The sequence below is a fragment of the Ovis aries genome, chromosome 3, assembly GCF_016772045.2.
Source record: "Ovis aries strain OAR_USU_Benz2616 breed Rambouillet chromosome 3, ARS-UI_Ramb_v3.0, whole genome shotgun sequence".
In the NCBI taxonomy this organism is placed as follows: Eukaryota; Metazoa; Chordata; class Mammalia; order Artiodactyla; family Bovidae; genus Ovis; species Ovis aries.
Window position 1 is genome coordinate 131721946 of NC_056056.1, and position 23255 is coordinate 131745200.

The following is a 23255-nucleotide window of genomic DNA, read 5'->3' on the forward strand; positions in this document are numbered from 1 at the left end:
CAAAGAAATGTTCAAACCACCACACAATTGCACCCATTTCACATACTGGCAAGGTCATGCTCAAAATCCTCCAAGCTAGGCTTCAATTATATGTGAACTGAGAGCTTCCAGATATTCAAGCCTGATTTAGAAAAGGCAGTGGAACCAGAGATCAAATTGCCAGCATCCATTAGATCATAGGAAAAGCAAGAGAGTTCCAGAAAAACATCTACTTCTGTTTCATTGACTACGCTAAAGCCTTTGACTGTGTGGATCACAAAAAATTGTGGAAAATTCTTAAATAGATGGGAATACCAGACCACCTTACATGCCTTCCGAGAAACCTGTATGCAGGTCAAGAAACAACAGTTGGAACTGGACATGGAACAGTGGACTGGTTCAAAATTGGGAAAGGAGTGTGACTGTATATTGTCACCTTGCTTATTTAACTTAAATGCAGAGGACATCATGCGAAAGCTGGAGTCAAGATTGCAGGGAGAGATATCAGTAACCTCAGATATGCACATAACACTATGCCATGCAGATATGGCAGAAAGCAAAGAGGAGCTAAAGAGCCTCTTGATGAAGGTGAAAGATCAGAGTGAAAAATTTGGCCTAAAACTCAACATTAAAATAAAGGAAGATCATGGCATCTGGTCCCATCTTGTCTCATCACTTCATGGCAAATAGATGGGAAACAGTGGAAACAGTGACAGACTTTATTTTCTTGGGCTCCAAAATCACTACAGAAGGTGACTGCAACCGTGAAGTTAAAAGATGCTTGCTCCTTGGAAGAAACGCTATGACAAATCTAGACAGCATGTTAAAAAGCAGAGACATTACTCTGCCTACAATGGTCCTTCTAGTCAAAGCTATGTTTTTTCCAGTAGTCATGTGTGGATGTGTGAGTTGGACCATAAAGAAGGCTTAGAAGAATTGAAGAATTGATGCTTTTGAACTGTGGTGTTGGAGAAGACTCTCAAGAGTCCCTTGGACTGCAAAGAAATCAAGCCAGTCAATCCTAAAGGAAATGAATCCTGAATATTCATTGGAAAGACTGATACTAAAGTTGAAATTCCAATACTTTGGCCATCTGATGAGAAGAGCCAACTCATTGGAAAAGACCCTAATGCTGGGAAAGATTGAAGGCAGGTGGAAAAGGAGATGGCAGAGGATGAGATGGCTGGATGGCATCACCAACTCAATGGACATGAGTTTGAGTAAGCTCCAGGAGTTGGTGATGGATAGAGAGGCTTGGCATGCTGCAGTCCATGGGTTGAAAAAGAGTTGGACATGACTGAGATACTGAACTGAACTGAATTGTTTAATTCTTCATTAATTCTTTCTTAATTATTTCTATGGGGTCTAGATTTCTAATATTTCAGGTTAAGGAGATGCTGTAACTATTTTCCTTGGACTAAAACCTCCCAGTAGATAGCAATACACTTTTTTGAAGGAAGATTAGGAAAACTGAGCACTGAAGAATTGATGCTTTTGAACTGTGGTGTTGGAGAAGACTCTTGAGAGTCCCTTGGACTACAAGGAGATCCAACCAGTCCATCCTAAATGAAATCAGTCCTGAATATTCATTGGAAGGACTGATGCTGAAGCTGAAACTCCAATACTTTGACTACCTGATGCAAAGAACTGACTAATTGGAAAAGACTCTGATGCTGGGAAAGATTGAGGGCAGGAGGAGAAGGGGACGACAGAGGATGAGATGGTTGGATGGCATCACAAACTCTACGGACATGAGTTTGGATAAACTCCCGGAGTTGTTGATGGACAGGGAGGCCTGGCATGCTGCAGTTCATGGGGTCGCAAAGAGTCTGACACAACTGAACTGAACTGAACTGAAGTAGTGCTCATATTATCGATTCCTTCATCACTTCCTTCTTTTCCAGTGAGTTGGCTGTTTGCATCAGGTGATCAAAGTATTGGAGCTTCAGCTTCAGCATCAGACCTTCCAATTAATATTCAGGATTTATTTCCTATTGGACTGACTGTTTGATCACATCGTAGTCCAAGGGACTCTCAAGAGTCTTCTCTAGCACCACAGTTCGAAAGCATCAATTCTTTGGTGCTCAGCCTTCTTTATGGTCCAACTCTCATATCCACACATGACTACTGGAAAAACCATAGATTTGCTTGTATGGACCCTTTTTGGCAGAGTGATATCTCTGCTTTTTAATATGCTGTCTAGGTTTGTCATAGCTTTTCTTCCAAGGAGCAAGCATCTTTTTAAAGTATGTGGCTGATTTGTGGTGGTGTACGGTGTTAACCAGCACAACATTGTAAAAATTTTTTAATTAATAGAAAAATCCTGATCAAGTTACTTCAACATTCTGGTGATTCTTCTCTGGAACTACTGTTGAATTATTTAGCACTACCATCAAAAAAGGAGGGTTGATTATAGAAAGTGATGAGAGAAATGGATTCTGGGCTGAGAGTAATTCATAATGAAATTTCAAGGACACTTTTTTCTGTTTAAAATTGTTTTTTGAGGTATATTTGATTTACAATATTACATTGCTTTCAGATATACAATATAGAGATACAAAATTTTATAAATTAAGCTCCATTTACAGTTATAAAATATTGGCTATATTCCCCATGCGGTACAATATACCCTTGTAGCTTATTTATTTTATACTGTGTAATGTTTACCGCTTAATCCTCTAATCCCAAATTGTTACTACTTTCCTTCCATCACTTAACTGATAGCCAGTAGTTTGTTCTCTATATCCGTGAATGTTTTTTTTTCTTGTATAATCACTGCTTATTTTTAAATTCCACATATAAGTAATAACATATACTATTTGTTTTTGTCTGACTTATTTCACCAAGCATAATGCCTTCCAGAACCACCCATGTTGCTGTAAATAGCAAAATTTCATTCTTTTATGTGTCTGAGTCACATTCCATTGTATATATAGACCACATCCTCTTTATGCATCATCTCTTATGTTCCTTCTATATCTTAGCTTTTCTAAATAATGCTTCTGTGAACTTTGGGGTGCCTGTATCTGTTTAAGTTAGTGTTTTTGTATTCTTTGGATATATGCCCAGAAGTGAAATTGCTGGATCATTGGGTATTTGAATTTTTTGAGAAAATCCCATAATGTTTTCCACACTGGCTGCACCAATATACAGTTCCACCAACAGTGCAGGGTTCCTACTTCTTCATATCTTAGTGAACATTCATTATTTGCTGTCATTTGACAATTGCCAGTTTTATAGAATTGAGATGATATCTCATTGTGTTTTTGATTTGAGTTTTTCTGATTATTGAGGATCTGATTATTTTCTGATTATTGAGAACTCAGGGTCTTTGCCTGTGCCTGTTGGCCATCTGTATGTCATCACTGGAAAAATGTCTATTTAAATGTCCATTTTTAATGGAGTTATTTGTTTGATACTGATTCATATGAGCTGTTTATATGTTTTGGAAATTACACCTTATCAGCCATTTCATTTGTAAATATTTTCTCCCATTCATTGTTGTCTTTTTGATCTGTCAGTGATTTAGATTTGCTGTGTGGAAGTTTTAAGCCCAATTTTTAATTTTGTTTTTGTTTCCTTTGCTTTAAAAGACAGATCCAAAAAAGCGTTATAATTTGGCATCTTAGCAATATTAATTCTTCCAATCCATGAACATGATGTATTTTCAGGCTGTTTTTGTTGTCTTCAGTTTGCCCGTCAGTGTCTTACAGTTTACACGTTCAGGTCATTTACCTCCTTAGGTAGGTTTATTGCTAGGTATGTTATTCTTTTTGATGTAATATAAATAGAATTGTTTTCTTAACTTCTCTTTATGATAGTTCATGGTTAGCGTATAGAAAAATGACAGATTTCTGTAATTAATTTATATCCTACAACTTTATAGAATTCATTAAAGAGCTCTAGTAATATTTTTCTGGCATCTTTAGGATTTCTTGTGTATAGTACCATGTCATCTGCAAATAGTGATAATTTTACTTCTTCTTTTCCAGTTTGGATTTCATTTCTTTTTCTTGTCTGTTTGATGTAGTCAAGACTTACAATACTATATTGAATAACAGTTTTGAGTGTGGGCGTCCTTGTCCTGCTTCTTTTTTAGAGGAAATGTTTTCAGCTTTCCCCCTTTGAGTATAATGTTAGATGTAGGATTGTCATAGATGGCCCTTATTATTTTGAGGCCCTTATTATATTCTCTCTGTATGCAGTTTCTGGAGAGTTTTTATCATAAATGTATAGTATTAAATATTATCCAAAGTTTTTCCTGCATGTAATAGCATGATCATTTGTTTTTTATTCTTCAGTTTGGCAATATGTCACATTAATTGATTTATGAATATTGAACCATCCTTACACCCCTGGGATAAATCCCACTTGATCATGGTATATGATCCTTTTAATGTATTGTTGTGTTCAGTTTGTTAGTATTTAGTTGAGAATTTTTTTCATCTATGTTCATCAGTGATATTGCCCTGTAATTTTCTTTCTTTGTAGTGTCTTTGTCTGATTTGGGTATATGGGTGATGCTGGCCTCATAGAATGGGTTGACAAGCGTTCCCTCCTCTGCAATGTTTCTTAATAGTTTGAGAAGACTTGGTGTTAACTTTTCTCTGCAAGATTGGTAGAATTTACCTGTGAAGCCATTTGGTCCTGGATTTTATTTATTAGGAATTTATTACTCATTGAATTTCACTCCAGGTAATTGGTCTGTTCATATGTTCTGTTTCTTCTTGTTTCAGTCGTGGGAGATTGTACATTTCTAGGATTTGATCCATTTCTTCTAGGTTGTCCAATTTATTGGTGTATAGTTGTTCATAGTAGTCTTCTAAGATCTTTTATATTTCTGTGGTGTTAAATCTAACTTCTTTTTTATTTCTACTTTTATTGATTAGGGCCCTTTGTTTTTCTTAATGTGTCTGGCCAAAGGCTTGTTAAACTTTTTCATCTTTTTAAAGGATGAACTTTCCGTTTTATTGATCTTTTCTGTTTTGTTAGCCTCAGTTTCATTTATATCTGCTCTAATTTTTATGATTTCTTTCTTCTACTAAATTTTGGGTTTGTTTGTTCTTCCTTCTCTAATTCCTTTTGGTGTAAGGCTACATTAGTTATTAGAGATTTTTCTTGTTTTCTGAGGTAAGCTTGTATCACTATAAACTTCTCTTAGAACTGCTTTCGATGTATCTCATAGATTTTAGGTTGTTGTGTTTTCATTTTCATCCATATGCGTGTATTTATTAAAATTGCTTCTTTGATTTCATTAATGGTTCTTTCATTGCTAGTAGATTATTGCTTGCACTCTTAAGTGTTTGTGTTTTCAGTAGTTTTTTTTTCCTGTATTTGATTTCTAGTCTCACAGCATGGGGTGGGAAAAGATGCTTGGTATGATTTCAGCTTTCTAAAATTTACTGAGGGGTTTTGTGATCTTGCATATGATCTGTCTTGGAGACTCTTCCATATGCACTTTAAAAGAATGTGTATTCTGCTGCTTTTTGATGGCATGTTCACATTTAACTATTATGTCCAGCTTATAAACTGTGTCATTTTGTGTTTCCTTATTGATCTTCTGTCTGGATGATCTGAGGAATGTGAAGCTCCTCTGTTATTGTGTTACTGTCAGTTTCTCCCTTTATCGGTTACTTCATCTGTTAAATGGCCTTATTTTGTTTGCATATTCTTGATTTGATCTTTTGATCATTATGTAATATCCTCTTTGTCTCTTGTAACAGTATTTGTTTTACATTCTATTTGTCAGATGAAAGTAATGCCATTCCAGCTTTGATTTCCACTTTTGTGGAATACCTTGACTCAGTGGTGAAGAATCCACCTGCCAATGCCAGAGTCACAGAAGCTGCAGGTTTGATCCCTGAGTCAGGAAGATCCCCTGGAGGAGGAAATGGCAGCTCACTTCAGTATTCTTGCCAAGATAATCTCATGGACAGAGGAGCCTGGTGGGCTACAGTCCATGGGGTTGCAAAGAGTCAGACACAACTGAGCACATACTACTTACAACCTTTTTCCACATGCTTTCAATTTGCATGTGCCTTTAGACCTGAAGTGAGTCTCTCCTAGGCCATATATATATATATACACACACACACACACATATATATATGGGTCTTGCATTTATATCAATTTGGTCATGTTATGTTTTTTAATAGGAGCATTTAGTCTATTTACATTTAAAGTCGTAATTCACATCTGTACTTACTGCCATTTTTTTCATTGTTTGGGAACTATTTTGTAGTTATTTTTCTTTCCTTCCTTTTTTTTTTTCTCTTTTGTGATTTAATGACAGTGTTATGTCTTTAGTGTTATGTTAGTGTTAGGTTTGGATTCATTTCTCTTTTCTGTATGTGTATCTCTTAGAGATTTTTGATTTGTGATTACCACAAGTTTGATACACAGTAGTCTATATATGTGTGATTAATTTATGTTGCTGATCTCTTGATTTCAAATGCATCTTAACAATCCTGCATTTTTATGGTCTTCCCATAGTAATTTGTTTTTGACATCCCATTTTACATTTATTAGTTTTATGTATGTCATATCTGCTTCTTATGGATGTGGATTATTTTACTTTTTTGTCTTTTAACCTATGCTAGCTTTATATGTCAGAGAAGGCAATGGCAACCCACTCCAGTACTCTTGCCTGGAAAATCCCATGGATAGGAGAGCCTGGTGGGCTGCCATCTATGGGGTTGCACAGTTGGACACGACTGAGTGCCTTCACTTTCACTTTTCACTTTCATGCATTGGAGAAGGAAATGGCAACCCACTCCAGTGTTCTTGCCTGGAGAATCCCAGGGACGGGGGAGCCTGGTGGGCTACTGTCTATGGGGTTGCACGGAGTCAGACATGACTGCAGTGACTTAGGAGCAGCAGCAGCAGCAGCAGCAGCAGCAGCAGCAGCAGCTTTATATGTGGTTGATTTACTACCTCTATGATATATTTACCTGATGGCTCAGATGGTAAAGAATCTGACTGCAATACAGGAGACCTGGGTTCGATCTTCCTGAGGATCAGGAAGATCCTCTGGAGAAGGGAATGACAACCCAGTATTTTTGGAGTTGGCAACCCAACTCCAGTATTCTTGCCTGAAGAATTCCATAGACAAGGAGTCTGATGGGCTACAGTCCATGGGGTTGCAAAGAGTAAGACATGATTGAGTGACTAATACTTTTTCCTTGTGCAATGTTCATGTTTCTAGTTTTAGCCTTTTAATTTTGCTATAAGTCCCTTTAATACTTTTTAAACAGATTGCTTGGGCTTATGAAATCTTTTAGTTTTTTGCTTATCTGTAAACTTTTGATCTCTCCATCACATGTGAATGAGAGCCTTGCTGGGTAGAGTATTCTTGGTTGTAGTTTTTACTTTTTCATCGTTTTAAACTAGGGTTAAATTAAGATTTCTTCATTCTGACAAAAAGTATCGACCAAACACTTTAATCATATAAATCTATATAGTGGAGAAGAACTGAAATCTTTCTGCTAAAATTGGAAGTTAATATTTATTAAGTATTTCTGTTCTTATCACTTCTATTTAATATCTTTCTGGAGGTCCTAAGCATTTTTATATGCAGGGAAAAAAGAAATATAACAAGCTCAGATATAATGAAGTAAACTAATTGTACATGAAGATGACAAGGTTGTGCACATGTATAACTACACATACACATTTGTTAGAAACAATAAGTAAATTAAAGTCATGGTATAGACAGCCAATATATTAAATTCAAATATATTTCCACAAATTCAGTTCAGTACAGTTCAGTCGCTCAGTTGTGTCCGACTCTGCAATCCCATGAATCGCAGCACGCCAGGCCTCCCTGTCTATCACCAACTCCCAGAGTTCACTCAAACTCACGTCCATAGAGTCAGTGATACCATCCAGCCATCTCATCCTCTGTCGTCCCCTATTCCTCCTGCCCCCAATCCCTCCCAGCATCAGAGTCTTTTACCAGTGATCAATTGAATTTTGAAAATTCCAAAAACATTATTGTCATTGAATAAATAATGTTAAGTATCCATTTGTCTGTATCTTCAATTTGATCCAAGTCAATATGTCAGAAGACTTGCTGTTAAAATTGACCAATAGATCCAAAATACATATGACAAAAAGAACCAGTGAACAAAAATAATCTTTTTTTAAATATAAATTTATTTATTTTAATTGGAGGCTAATTACTTTACAATATTGTATTGGTTTTGCCATACATCAACATGAATCTGCCACGGGTGTACACGTGTTCCCCATCCTGAACCCCCCCCTTTCACCTCCCTCAAAAATAATCTTGAAAAGGAAAAAAGTTGTAGGAATCACACGCCTGATATACAAGCTTATACATCTACATTAATAAAGTCATTGAGATACTGACATAGATAGAAAAATAAGTCAGAAGGGTAGAAAAATAATTTATAAAATAGCTCCACACATTTATGGTTAATTGGTTTTTGACAATAATGCCAAGAGGAGGGAGGGGGGTTCAGGATGGGGAACACGTGTATACTTGTGGCAGATACATGTTGATGTATGGCAAAACCAATACAATATTGTAAAGTAATTAACCTCCAATTAAAATAAATAAATTTATATTAAAAAAATAAAAGTGATTTATATTTTCTTCTCTGTGTGCTACCTATTAAAGTCTTTAAAGTGATTTATATTTTCTTCTCTGTGTGCTACCTATTAAAGTCTTTAAAATTCTAAAAAAAGAAAAAGGGAAAATCTTTCAACAAACTATACTGAAAAAACACAGAACTACCTATATGATAACAAAAACATGATTCACACCTCATGCAATACACAAAAATCAGACTTAATCATAAACACTAAAATTATGAAACATCTAGAATTAAACCGAAAAGTGCACCTACCTAAACTTAGGGAACTAATATTTCTTAGACAAAGAAAAAGGTAAACTGAATTTCAATAAAAATAAATCATGTTTCCCTAATCACTTCTGTATATTAATTAGTAGTTTATAATAATAGTACAGTTCATAACCTGAGAGGAAATGGACCAAGCGAATGGTGAATTGATTGTTCCGCTTTAATTGTATCTCTAAGGTTACTCCTTTATGGGATAAACAAATCCTAGTGGAGTCTGAGTGCCCAGTTAATACCCAGTACATAAACACTTACAGAACGTGGGGCTAACAATAGCAGTCCAATGTGATCCACTTGTCAGTGTCAGGTCATTCCACTTACAGCCATTATTGATCCAATATTTTCCTGTTAATAGTGGATGCATTTTCTTCATTGCACCATTTCTTTTTATTGTCTGTCGTATTTAAATCCTCGCAGAGGCCAGGAGCCTAAAACTTTGTCCACTCCTATCTACAGAACTTAGAGCAACACACAATGAAAAGATTTATTCTTGCTTTCTTTAATCAGTGTTTGGTATCTGCAGAGACTTTTGAGACTTACTTCCAAGCAGCAACATTGTCCTCAGCTCAACAACTTCTGTTGGTAATCCAGTCATTTTATGTGCCATACCACTTGGGGTGATATCAGCGAAGTTCTTTGAGAGCCCCATTTTCCACCCAACAAGTAGCAATAGAACATGTTTCTGTATGTATGGGTCACCCCCTGAAATTTCATTCTTACAACACCCTTAAAAATAAACTTCCACACTAAGAGGGAGCATTTCTTAGTGGCCCTCATGTATTTGACTGTCTGTCTCTCATCATCCAGGGCGTGACCAGAATCCATAGATGTTTAATAGCCTCAGAATACTCTGATGCTCTTCAGTAGTGAGGCTACAGTTATCAAATACCATTGAAAAGATAGCATCTATTTTTCAAATGGTCTAAAAGAATAATCTGCATCAGGTAGTTTTCAAATCCAAAACCCAAGAGAATTTTGCAAAGAAATCTTATTTGATTTCTGCCAAAGGGTTAGTCCACACATATATATGACAGAAATGTCTACTATTGATATACGAACAGTCAGATCTGTGGGCTGATAGAGAAGGCCTGGGGCTGATTCTCAGTAAATTTATTAAGGATTTCTGCTTAGGGTCCTGCTAAAATTCCAATTTCTACCTGGTGACTTTGTGACAAGAGGTGGATTCCTAGGTTTAAGAGCATGCTTTTGGCAAAACCAGAAAAGTCCTATGGTCTCTCCCTTCTTGCTTATTAGCATGATCTGGAAAACATGACAACGTGTTACATATTTCAAGCAATGTCTCTGGTTGCTCTAACACATAATTCCTAGATTTTCCACAGATGGAACTAGGCCTTGAATATTACTTGAAAACCACTACCCTCTAGTTATCATATGAATATTAGAGGTCTCAATTCTCTTGAGTTTATTCCTCTGAGGAAGCAATTAACATAATAACTACCAATTTGCCTTTAATGGTTATTAATTCCATGTCTTGTCTGAGTTAGATTATGGCAATATGCTAAAAGACTCAAAAGACCCTGGGGCAATATAGTGAATGTATACAAACTCCAATCTATGAAAATTCACATTGTGTCTGGGTGGACTGAGGGACTATTATGAAAGGTGTTATAAAAGTGGATAAACATTCACCAGTCCCACTTGTCCTGTTGCTCTTCCTAAATTGTCTTTATAATATTGTTGCCAGCACAGGCCCTTGTATCTTTAATCAACAGAAATATATAAGTGGCCAGAACAGAGTCCCATGCTGCACTTTATTGGGTCTCATTCTGTAGCACAAGGGAGCAAAAGCAAGTAACAGATACCCTTGCCCACACCCCCAGAGGAACGGCTTGGGTCACTAAAGGAGTAATGAGGCAGGTCCATGTGTTGGTCAGGAGACAGAGCTGAGATGGTCCAGCCACCCCTTGGTGTGCTGTGTACAGGGATCATGCACAGTACCCTGCTTTTGCTCCAGGTACCTCAGAAGTGGCATTTGGTTTGTGGTTTTATTATAGTTACTGTTCACAATTTCCCCAACTACACATGCATCCCTTATAGTTTCTTTGGATCCTATTGTCCCAGGAGACATTTGTCCAGGTGCAAGTACTCCAGCAAGAGTCCCAGGTCCCAGCCTATTTCAATGTCAGGTAGCTGAAATAATTAGCAGACTTACCTTGTCTGACATTTAACAGTCTCCACTACCTGTTATTACAGGGCTTCCCAGGTGACTCAAATGGTGAAGAATCTGCCTGCAATGCAGGAGACCCGGTTCAATCCCTGAGTTGGGAGGATTCCCTGGAGAAGGAAATGACCACTCACTCCGGTATTCTTGCCTGAAGAATTCCATGGACAGAGGAGCCTCGTGGGATACAGTCTATGGGTCACAAAGAGTCAGACACGATTCAGTGTCTAACACTTTCATCTGTTATTAAGTGGAATCAGATAATTATTTTTTAGAAAATTTAGCATCAAATTTCATCTTCAATCATTTAATTAATCAGACCGTTAATGTTGTTCTCCTTGAATTTGCACTGTTTGGTTTACTTATGGTGGCGGTTCAGGCAGTTGTAAAGGCTCCAATTAACCAAACCTCCCAGAATTGGGCAAATTTTAACCCAGCAAATATCCAAAGGGAGAAAGACAAAGATACCGCACCTTGTTCTCATACCACGTCCATCCCAATTATACATTCAGGTATCAAAATCTTCCAGCCCCAGACCACCAGGAACACAGCTATAGTTGAGTTGGTTTGGGTTTAGTAGTCATGGCAGTGGGGAGAACATAAACCATGGGGAATTACAGACAGGTGCCTTAATCCAAGAGTCTAAGAAAGGACTTGTTACAAGATTTGAGTGTATGTGAGGTGACTTGAGGGAAGGTTTAAGGAAGCAGGCCTCTGCTCTGATTAGTGACTCTAAGGGAGCACAAATAATGCTATAACTGAGTGTCTTAACAAACCCGATAGAGAGAAGAGGCTAGAGTGGGGCTAAAGTTGTAATATGTAATGAACTCATTACCTGGGAGAGGGTGATATTTACTGATAGTATTTTATGGGTTGTACACTGATCTTGTTTTTGTTTGTACTGAAACAAAATGATGAGTTGGTCAAAATTATGGGAGTCACTGCGTGCCTCTCTCTGATGTTGGTGTTTTGTGATATTGTTTGTGTGCTATAAGAGAGCACCATTTCTAAGCTCTGAAATCAGGTCAGACCCTAACAATTCCAAAGCACAAGTGTGTCAGGCTAGTTCCCAGACCTCGGGAGTGCTTCCCTCTTTCTCACCTGCCAAGCCACTGAGGATATGAGAATAATTAAGGGTCAGTTAATAGCAGAGTTTGATGGAATCAGAGTGAACATTTGTACGCAGGAAATGTTGATTAGTGACTAGAAAACTCTAGTCTTTAGTGATATACCAAAGGATCGTCTCCTGTTTTTAAAAAATTGGATAAACATGTAGAAAGTCTATTTATTAACGTTAACCCAAGAAAGAACTAGGTAGGATTCAAACTCTGTCACTTGGACAATCACCATGCCAGCACCTACAGAAAATCACTTTTTTCCTGTTGCTCATGATTTTTTTATTTTAAAGAAGATACACTGATTAGAGATAGGATAGACATAGTAGGGATGAAGAGTCATTGCATTAAAACAAATCAAGGGACATATTGGCCCAGCCCAGCAGGATCAAATGCAGAAGGCCGAGGCTGATTCCATCTCACTGATAACTCAGCAAAATATGTTAAAACGTGGAAACAAACCTGAAACAGAAAAAAAGATAAGAGGTTTTCAAAAAAGGTTGAAAATGTGGCTTTATACCTTGGAATCTGCAAGAAGACTAACAAATGTCAAATGGCACTGAATTCATGGTCAAAAAGAGATTTATATTCCTGAAAGATAGACACCTAACTCCTATCCAGAGGCAATTGGCTGTGGAGCCTGGGATGGAAGCCTAGATGAGTGGGAAGTTTAGAAAAAAACAAAGATGACCAATATGATTAGTTTTCCATATGCTATAGCACACAGCAGTCCAGGCTTCTCTTGTTAAAAGACAAATATTCATTTTCTCACCCATTGACTACCCAGTACAGAACTTTGAGCCAGGAGCCATGCACTGAAAGAGTATAAATATTTTTAAGATTCCTCAGGACTTTCATTGGTTATGTACCAATCCATCTCATCTCTTACTGCACAATATTCAAGGGGAAGTTTCTGTTGCAATTTTTTATTTCATCATCTTTAAAATACTTATTTCATAGAATTACTATGAGATTTAAACTATTTGGTTGGCCATATCTTACGGAAAAACCTGAATGGACTTTTAGGCCATCCCTACATTATATATCTGAATTTGATACCACATTGCCTGTCATATATTCAGAATCAATCATAGTAGTCACTGATTTTACCAGACTGTTTAAGGTCGGAGGGAATGAACCAGGAATAGGAAGACTGTGCCATGAACCACAGTGGAATTCCAAATTCCCAGAAATACCCAGAATAACACTCAAAGCATTCTGCCTCAAGGAAGCATCTTTGTAAAGATATTTTCTATTTTTAGAAAGATCTTTAAAGGAAATAAGAATTTTCTAGCAAAACAAAACAGACTTAGCCAGGTACTTGGCCACATGGAGGGACATACTTTGGTCTCTCCATTGTCAATTTTACTAATGATGAATTTTACCTATTAAATTCTAAAATTTCAAGAGCCATGCAGATAAAATTGGTAAATAACCTAGAGACTCAAAATTTTTGATTCCTCTGATGTTGTCTCTTGGCTTGATTTGTAAAACCACAAGGATTTAGAAAATACTGAAAAGAGAACGGAACTTTCCTCGTGACTTTTTCTGCCCCCCCCCAAATATAGTCTATGCTGAGAACAGTGGACACAGGAAATCCAGGAGATCCATGAAGAAAGTACTTATGGGGTGACCTTACAAAATCGAGTGGTGAAAGATGCAGCACTGGTCGAGCTGGCAGCAGTGGAAGTGGAACCAGCAGAGGTTGTGGTGGGGGCATCTGTACTTTCACTGGGAGCATCTGTACTTTCGCTGGGGTCAGTAGAGCTCGTGGCAGCAGCTTCAGAAGCTGAAATTAGGAGGAAACATTCAAATCAAAACATATGACTCTTCGGGCAACATGCTTGAATGTGCATTTCTCATTCTGAACTCATCTCAGCAAATGTCATCAATTCTGTCATACCTTTACCCTCGCTACCAACTCTCCTCTTACTCATTGTTCCTAGCCTCGTCCTTCGTGGGAGAGAAAGAATTTAGCATTTCCTTGCTAGGGCAGTGAGGCTGAGGGAAGACACAGGCAAATACTTTCTGCTAGCATGAACACGAAAGACCAAATCCACATATGTCCTTATTCACAGGAACCACTGCTGAGAGACAAAAAGGAACTTCCTGTGGACTGACATTCTGGGGACTTCCCATAGAATGACTTAGAACTGAGTAGGTTCTAAGTATGAGGAGCATTGCAGTATGAGGAGAAGAGAAGAATCAATTGATTCATCTCAGATTAGAGGGAGTATCTCCTTTCTTTTAAGGCAACAAAATCTCTTTTTGCAAGTTCTGGTGTAAGGAGAGAGATATTTGTCACACCTTTTGTGGGAACTTGTACTACAGCAATAATTGTGAGAGTCCCTTCTACATAATGGGAAATACTAATACTATTCTGGAAATAATAAGAATAAACAAATGCTTTTTGACCCACCCCATGTTCAAAAGGACCTTGCCAAGATTTATGAGATTTCTCTCTCCCCACAGAGCTGCTAACAAATAGCAAGAGTCAAACCCCAAAACTGTGAGCAAAAACCATCTCATCACCATCTCCTTACCCGTACCGTAGCTATGCTGACTCAGGCCTCATGCAGGAAAGAGAATATTTTTTAACTGGACTCCGCATGGCACATGTGGCACAGTATGCGAGGTCAGACTAGAGTCAGTGCCCTGTGATCAGCATTGCAGTATGAGGAGAAGAGAAGAATCAATTGATTCATCTCAGATTAGAGGGAGTATCTCTACTTGAGTATCTCTACTTTCTTGGGAGAACCCAAGTCCCCAAGCTGTTGAGGCTGAAAAGAGGAATCTTCAGAATGCCTGTGTGAGCACGACACACAGCACAGAATGGGCAGGGTGCTGTGTGACAGTCCAAGAATGACCAGGAGCTTTGGTCCACAACCTTGGGATTCAGGTTAAAGAATGAAAACAAACCTCAGCCTGGGAATCAGGCATCAATGCCATTACAAAGAGCAGAGCTTAGAGCCCTACTTGCACTTGACCCCTACATTCCACATCCTGTTATCCCACTCTCCCATGTGGTCCTTATGCCCTCATTTCTACATCACCCTCAGGCAGAAAGTAAAGAGGAACTAAAAAGCCTCTTGATGAAAGTGAAAGAGGAGAGTGAAAAGTTGGCTTAAAGCTCAACATTCAGAAAACTAAGATCATGGCATCTGGTCCCATCACTTCATGGGGAATAGGTGGGGAAACAGTGTCAGACTTTATTTTTGGGGGCTCCAAAATCACTGCAGATGGTGATTGCAGCCATGAAATTAAAAGACGCTTACTCCTTGGAAGGAAAGTTATGGCCAACCTAGATAGCATATTCAAAAGCAGAGACATTATTTTGCCAACAAAGGTCCGTCTAGTCAAGGCTATGGTTTTTCCATTGGTCACATATGGATGTGAGAGTTGGACTATGAAGAAAGCTGAGTGCCAAAGAATTGATGCTTTGAAACTGTGGTGTTGGAGAAGACTCAAGAGTCCCTTGGACTGCAAGGAGATCCAACCAGTCCATTCTAAAGGAGATTGGTCCTGGGTGTTCTTTGGAAGGACTGATGCTAAAGCTGAAACTCCAGTACTTTGGCCACCTCATGCAAAGAGTTGACTCATTGGAAAAGACCCTGATGCTGGGAGGGATTAGGGGCAGGAGGAGAAGGGGACGACAGAGGATGAGATGGCTGGATGGCATCACCGGCTCAATGGACGTGAGTGTGAGTGCACTCTGGGAGTTGGTGATGGACAGGGAGGCCTGGCGTGCTGCAATTCATGGAGTTGCAAAGAGTCAGACAGGACTGAGTGACTGGACTGAACTGAACTCAGGAACTACATTCTCCTCATTATGGTGAAACTACCCTCCTCGGTGGGATTTGAATCCAGTCGCACTTCAAACTGGGACTGGAATCCACAACTCCTGATTTAAAAGGTGACATTAACTCACAATCTTTTAATTCAAACTGCACACCTGGTGCCTGGTCTGCAGGTTCTTTTGTCTTGGTGCAAAACAATCAGGCACAGAAAGAATTCAGCCAGAGGGAAAGCAACAGGCAAAGAGGGAGTTAATTAGAGTAGGATACTTGTGAGAGATACAGGCAGGCAAGGGACTGCAGCCCTGAGAACAAAGAGGGCTGCCTACTCTTTTTTTCTGGCCATATCCCGAAGCTCATAGGAGTATAGTTCCTGGACCAGGGATCAAAAACAGGCTCAAGCAGTAAATGTATCACATCCTAACCCATGGACCACCAGGGAATTCCTAAGGGCTGCATTTTTATAATCAAAGAAAAAAATGGGAAGGGTAGAAGACCACAGATTTTCTCTTTTGGGGTCAGACATCAAGGCTTACCTCATTAGTTCCTCCTTGACACTGTATGGTCTAACCAGAACTGTCATGGTGCTATCATCATATGTATATTAACAAAGAAGTGGTGACATATCCTAAAATACAGTAATTCATCTCAGGTTGTGGTATAATGTCCTCTTTCACGTAGTTTCTTTTCTCTTTCACCTATACTCCTGTCTTGGCTACGTGCAGGAATGCAGTTTTTCAGGATCTGTTATTATACACCGCCCAAGGCCAAATTCAGGTCTCATCCCATTTTTCAGTGGCAGTGGCCACTGAGTAAACAGTAAGTCTGTTTACTTTCACAATGTTCTGATTGTTGCTTAGTTGCCATATGTTCTGATCATCTTCTGGTTGGTGTCTAGCATATGGTGATCTTCTGAAGTCCCTCTCTGTCTTCCCCAAGTGGGATTTCCAGGTGTAGAACTATCTTATTCTATCCCTATCACAGGGACTAAATGGCCTCTCATTTACACACTGGCCATATATTCAACCCTTTGGTTTAGGGTAATCAGAAAGACTTTACATGCACCTCCCCCAAATTCTCAGGCCACAACATCAGACCACGGCCTCCTCGCTGCTGAAGAAAATTCAATGATTCACCCACAATTTATATATATCCATGCCAGAGTGTTCATGTTCTCTAATAATGTGTAAGAAATAAGCAGACTTTCTATGTTCACCATAAACATTTGAATCCGGCAGAAGTCTTTGCCAGACTTAGGCTTAGGAATCCTTATATCCTATCTCCTGTGGAAACTTTGACATGAGGCTGGGATGGAAAATGGTCTTTGCTGAAAGGAGATGAGGTACAAGGGCAAACTTACCTGGTGTGTCCTGTGGAGCAGTTGTTGTATCCTCTGAAAGAGAAAAATAAAAACAGGATGTGAGTTGAACACCAGATTTGGGTGTGGAGAGAAGAATATGGACAATGGTGCAGGCTTTCAGAGTCAAATAACTTTAGTCTTTGGTGTACACATTGAGAGGGAAAAGATGCACAGATAATATAAAACCCCACAATATGTGGTCACTTTTCATTTTCTGAAATAAACCTCTGATTTGTGTTCCTAAACAGATTTTACTGACTCTGACCATAAAACTGGGTTCCCAGGTCAGAAATGAGCTATGATCTGATTGAATTAGGAAGAGCCTAAGGGTAGAGTCAAATCTATCATGAATGGTCAGTGAAAAGGGTAATGGAACAGGGGACTGGAGTAGAGGACAGGAGAGGCCAGCCTTCTAGGCTACCCCAAACCCACATCCACACAGAGTTCTTATCTTGATGTAACTATTCCTCCAAACCTTATTTTTGGGTAAGAATCTTTACTTACGGCCAGAAACCAGGATGGTGGAAACTGCCACCAGTGCCAGGAAGGCTAAGAGCTTCATGATGGTCAATTGCAAAGCAGGGATCACAGGAAATTTTCGGAGCCCGGAGGAATCTTGACTCCAGTATTCCACATCAACATTATATAGGAAGAAAGAGAACACCGATCAGAAGATGCCAGACCAGAATCCGGGTTAGTTAATGCCAAGAGTGTTGGTTCTCAGAGAAACCACTGAAGAAAGAACAGCACATCCTGAGGCTCTTGGAAAGATAATAATATCAATCATTTCATTCTGACACATTCATACCTTGCAGACACAGTGGTATCATGATTATAGTCTTTTCTGACAAGATGAAAAAAAAACCCACATCTAGTCTTCCTGATTGAGTCATATCTGCAGTGCTCCCTTCAGGGACTTTGGAAGCTTACTCAGGCTTGTCTCTCATCAAAGGAGGTTAATCAGGGTAGAGTAGCCTGATGGAAGAACCACCATCTGAGAGTCAGGCTGTGCATTCTTCCAGCTATGGCCTCTCACCTGCACATGTGAATAAAGAGAAAAACAATAGAAAATGAAATGGATGTCTGTTAATTAATGCATGCCTTGACTCCATACATTCATTTTGCAGATATTCATTGACCACCAGACATTAAGGAAGCAGTAGTGAACAAAGCACACAAAAATTACACACCATACACCCTGTTGTTGAAACCCATATGTTAATAAGTAAATGGGAAGGAAGGGAGGGAAGGACGCAGGGAGGAAAGAGAGAAAAATGGAAAAGAATATTTTGTATATATAAGGTGATCAGTTCACTTCAGTGGCTCAGCTGTGTCCGACTCTTTGCAACCCCATGAATTGCAGCACGCCAGGCCTCCTTGTCCGTCACCAACTCCCAGACTTCACCCGAACTCATGTCCATCAAGTTGGTGATGCCATCCAGCCATCTCATCCTCTGTCGTCCCCTTCTCCTCCTGCCCCCAATCCTCCCAGCATCAGAGTCTTTTCCAACAAGTCAACTCTTCGCATGAGGTGGCCAAAGTACTGGAGTTTCAGCTTTAGCATCAGTCCTTCCAAAGAACACCCAGGACTGATCTCCTTTAGAATGGACTGGTTGGATCTCCTTGCAGTCCAAGGGACCCTCAAGAGTCTTCTCCAACACCACAGTTCAAAAGCATCAATTCTTCAGCACTCAGCTTTCTTCACAGTTCAACTCTCACATCCATACATGACCACTGGAAAAACCATAGCCTTGACTAGATGGACCTTTGTTGGCAAAGTAATACCTCTGCTTTTGAATATGCTATCTAGGTTGGTCATAACTTTCCTTCCAAGGAGTAAGCGTCTTTTAATTTTGGCTGCAGTCACCATCTGCAGTGATTTTGGAGCCCCCAAAAATAAAGTCTGACACTTTCCACTGTTTCCCCATCCATTTGCCATGAAGTGGTGGGACCAGATGCCATGATCTTCGTCTTCTGAGTGTTGAGCTTTAAGCCAACTTTTTCACTCTCCTCTTTCACTTTCATCAAGAGGCTTTTTAGTTCCTCTTCACTTTCTAGGTGATAAAGCCTAATAAATAATAACACAAGTAAGAAGGAAGGAAAGAATTATAGATGGAAAGTGAGGTTATGTTTACAATATGTAGCACAAAAATGGGCTTCGTTGTGGCTCAGATGGTAAGGAAGCTGCCTGAAACGCAAGAGACCCAGGTTCAATCACTGAGTCAGAAAGATCTGGAGAAGGAAATGGCAACTCACTCCAGTATTCTGACCTGGAGAATCCGATGGACAGAGGAGCCTGGCGGCGGGCTACAATCCATAGAGTCACAAAGAGTCACACACAACTTAGAGACTAAGCAACAACAAAAAGCCCAAAAATGCTAAATTCATATTCTCAAATTAAAATTAAGTCCAATTAACAACTGAAATTAAATCCAGAATGTTCTCTAAAATGTTTCACTGCTACCAGTCATAAAGCCGTTGATATGCCTTTTTAATGTACTCTTACCAAACATTTTGTATCAATGCTCTAGATTGCCAGACTTATTAATAAACTCATGAATGTTTTTAATAGGTACTATCAAATTGTTTTCCCAAAGAACTAAAAAAATTATTATTAAAGGAAAGAAAATATGAGAGTGCTTCTTTCCAACCATCTTGCCAGAAGTGAATGTATCTCAATATTAATTTGCTAACCTGATCGGTCAAAGCAGTATTTGTTATGCTCATTTGCATTTTCTGGATTATAGTAAATTTGAGCATACTGCATGCATTTATTGATATTTGAACTTCCTCATTCATGATTTTCTATTCAAATAGTTTATTCTGTCTTCTGATCTTATCATTTTAAAGATAGCATATAAAAGAGATTTTAATATTTTTAAACTATTAGAAAAATCACAAGGCTTTACAATCTAACACAATTTTAATTTTATTCACAATATATTTTTAAAGTTTCAAATTAAGTAATCTATCATTTTTATTATACATCCTATATTAAACAGTTTGCAAAACAGATAACATGACTTCTTAAATAAGTGACACTTCAGTATTCCTCCATACAAACTTCACATCTCTTTCTACCCTCTGAACTTACCCAATGATCACAAACCTGGCCCCACCAGCAGTGCACACTCTCATTTGAATCATTTAGTAAAGGACCTCGGCCCTGAAAGGAAACCAAAAAATAAGCCTCAGCCTGAAGGGAGGTCTTGAGAGGAACATCAGTCCAAAATCAGGCCCCTTGCCCCTTGTCAGATACCTCACAAAGATTGGAAGATTCTGCAGTAGTCCTGCACTGGAATGGGCAAGGATACATAAGTGAGTTTCATAAAGACAAAAATTAACTAGACACAGATAAACAAGAGGATATGGTACTAAGTTTACATAAGAGAGAAAATATGTAATTAGAAGTCTTAGGGTGATGTGAGGCCCAGGAGGATTCGGTGTTGGGATCAAAGATCAGCTCTCATCCTGTTCTTCCATCAGAGGAGCTGAGAAACAAACAGGGCTACACAATGACTGTTTAGCAATATAAATCTGACTGTGTGTGTAAGCACAGCGTGCAGACCTAGCGCATTTTTAATAGCTTCCATTATCGCTGTTCAGTCTCAAATAGCACCTCTTCATGGAAATCAAGTTAGATTCTATTTTCATATAAGGTTTATCACTCCCTGATATTTTCTTGTCTCACTGTTTCTTTGTCCCTGGCTTCTTTAGTGTTGTCTTCCTTCAAATAAATGAACTCTAAGAGAACAAAGAAACCTAGAAGAATACCAAGCACTGAGTCGGCTCTTGAGAAATAAGCCTAACTAAATGAATGAAATAGCCTTTGTCCTGCTTCATTCCATACTCCAAGGCCAAATTTGCCTGTTACTCCAGTTGTTTCTCGACTTCCTACTTTTGCATTCCAGTCCCCTGTAATGAAAAGGACATATTTTTAGGGTGTTAGTTCTAAAAGGTTTTGTAGGTGTTCATAGAACCATTCAACTTCAGCTTCTTCAGTGTTACTGGTTGCGGCATAGGCTTGGATTACCATGATACTAAATGGTTTGCCTCGGAAACGAACAAAGATCATTCTGTCGTTTTTGAGATTGCATCCAAGTACTGCATTTTGGACTCTTTTTTTGACCATGATGGCTACTCCATTTCTCTAAGGGAATGACACCACCAGGTGGTCAACACCAAAATCAGATTGATTATATTCTTTGCAGCCAAAGATGGAGAAGCTCTATGCAGTCAGCAAAAACAAGACGGGGAGCTGACTGTGGCTCAGATCATGAACCCCTTATTGCCAAATTCAGTTAAATTGAAGAAAGTAGGGAAAACCACTAGACCATTCACGTATGACCTAAATCAAATCCCTTATGATTATACAGTGGAAGTGAGAAATAGATTTAAAGGACTAGATCTGATAGGCAGAGTGCCTGATGAACTATGGACTGAGGTTCATGACATTGTACAGGAGACAGGGATCAAGACCATCCCCATGGAAAAGAAATGCAAAAAAGCAAAATGGCTGTCTGAGGAGGCCTTACATATAGCTGTGAAAAGAAGAGAAGCGAAAAGCAAAGGAGAAAAGGAAAGATATAAGCATCTGAATGCAGAGTTCCAAGGAATAGCAAGGAGAGATAAGAAAGCCTTCCTCAGCGATTAATGCAAAGAAATAGAGGAAAACAACAGAATGGGAAAGACTAGAGATCTCTTCAAGAAAATTAGAGACTCCAAGGGAACATTTCATGCAAAGATGGGCTCGATAAAGGACAGAAATGGTACGGACCTGACAGAAGCAGAAGATATTAAGAAGTGGCAAGAATACACAGAAGAACTGTACAAAAGAGAGCTTCATGACCCAGATAATCACAATGGTGTGATCACTCACCTAGAGCTGGACATCCTGGAATGTGAAGTCAAGTGGGCCTTAGAAAGCATCACTATGAACAAATCGAGTGGAGTGCGTTCCTTTTTATGGCTGAGTAATATTCCATTGTGTATTTGTACGACAACTTCTTTATCCATACATCTGTCAGTGGGCATCTAAGTTGCTTTCATGTTCTAGCTATTGTATAGTGCTGCAGTGAACAATGGGATACATGTGTCTCTTTCAATTTTTGTTTCCGCAGGGTATATGCCTAGGAGTGGGATTGCTGGGTTATATGGTGGTTTTATGTCTAGTTTTTTAAGGAATCGCCATACCATCTTCCATAGTGGCTGTATCCATTTACATTCCCACCAACCGTGCAAGAGCATTCCCTTTTCTCCATACCCTCTCCAGCATTTATTGTTTGTAGACTTTTTAATGATGGCCATTCTGGCTGGTGTGAGGTGATATATCTCATTGTAGTTTTGATTTGCATTTCTGTAATAATGAGTGACAAAGGTCCGTCTAGTCAAGGCTATGGTTTTTCCAGTGGTCATGTGTGGATGTGAGAGTTGGACTGTGAAGAAAGCTGAACGCTGAAGAATTGATGCTTTTGAACTGTGGTGTTGGAGAAGACTCAAGAGCTCCTTGGACTGCAAGGAGATCCAACCAGTCCATTCTAAAGGAGATCAGCCCTGGGTGTCCTTTGGAAGGAATGATGCTAAAGATGAAACTCCAGTACTTTGGCCAGCTAATGTGAAGAGTTGACTCATTGGAAAAGACTCTGATGCTGGGAGGGATTGGGGGCAGGAGGAAAAGGGGACAACAGAGGATGAGATGGCTGGATGGCATCACCGACTCAATGGATGTAAGTTTGAGTGAACTCTGGGAGTTGGTGGTAGACAGGGAGGCCTGGTGTGCTGCAATTCATGGGGTCGCAAAGAGTTGGACGCGACTGAGCAACTGAATTGAACTGAATAATGAACGATGTTGAGCATCTTTTCATGTGTTTGTTAGCTATCTGTACGTATTCTTTGGCGAAATGTCTGTTTAGATCTTTTTCCCACATTTTGATTGGGTTATTT

The 23255-nt window shown here is 39.0% G+C and overlaps 1 protein-coding gene across 1 annotated transcript; it reads right to left on the reverse strand.

The window, feature by feature from the left end:
* Positions 1–12413: 12413 nt before the first annotated feature.
* Positions 12414–17930, reverse strand: LOC101118004 (uncharacterized). The gene is made up of 4 exons (XM_012174132.4): positions 17817–17930; positions 17313–17345; positions 13798–13947; positions 12414–12620 (listed from the first exon to the last, which is right to left on the reverse strand). The coding sequence occupies exons 1-4, from the start codon at positions 17872–17874 to the stop codon at positions 12589–12591; spliced, it is 273 nt and encodes a 90-aa protein (XP_012029522.2). The 5' UTR covers positions 17875–17930; the 3' UTR covers positions 12414–12588.
* Positions 17931–23255: the final 5325 nt, after the last annotated feature.

What these genes read in the sequence shown, in the direction of transcription:
- LOC101118004 (XM_012174132.4), bottom strand. Translation starts at nt 17,874, where the DNA reads ATGAAGCTCTTAGCCTTCCTGGCACTGGTGGCAGTTTCCACCATCCTG. An exon ending in CACCATCCTGGTTTCTGGCC is followed by an intron (nt 17,346 to 17,816) that starts GTAAGTAAAGAT and finishes TTTCTCTTTCAG; the next exon opens with AGGATACAACAACTGCTCCA. An exon ending in ATCTTTCACCACTCGATTTT is followed by an intron (nt 12,621 to 13,797) that starts GTAAGGTCACCC and finishes TTTCTGTTTCAG; the next exon opens with GTTTGTTTCCACGTTTTAAC.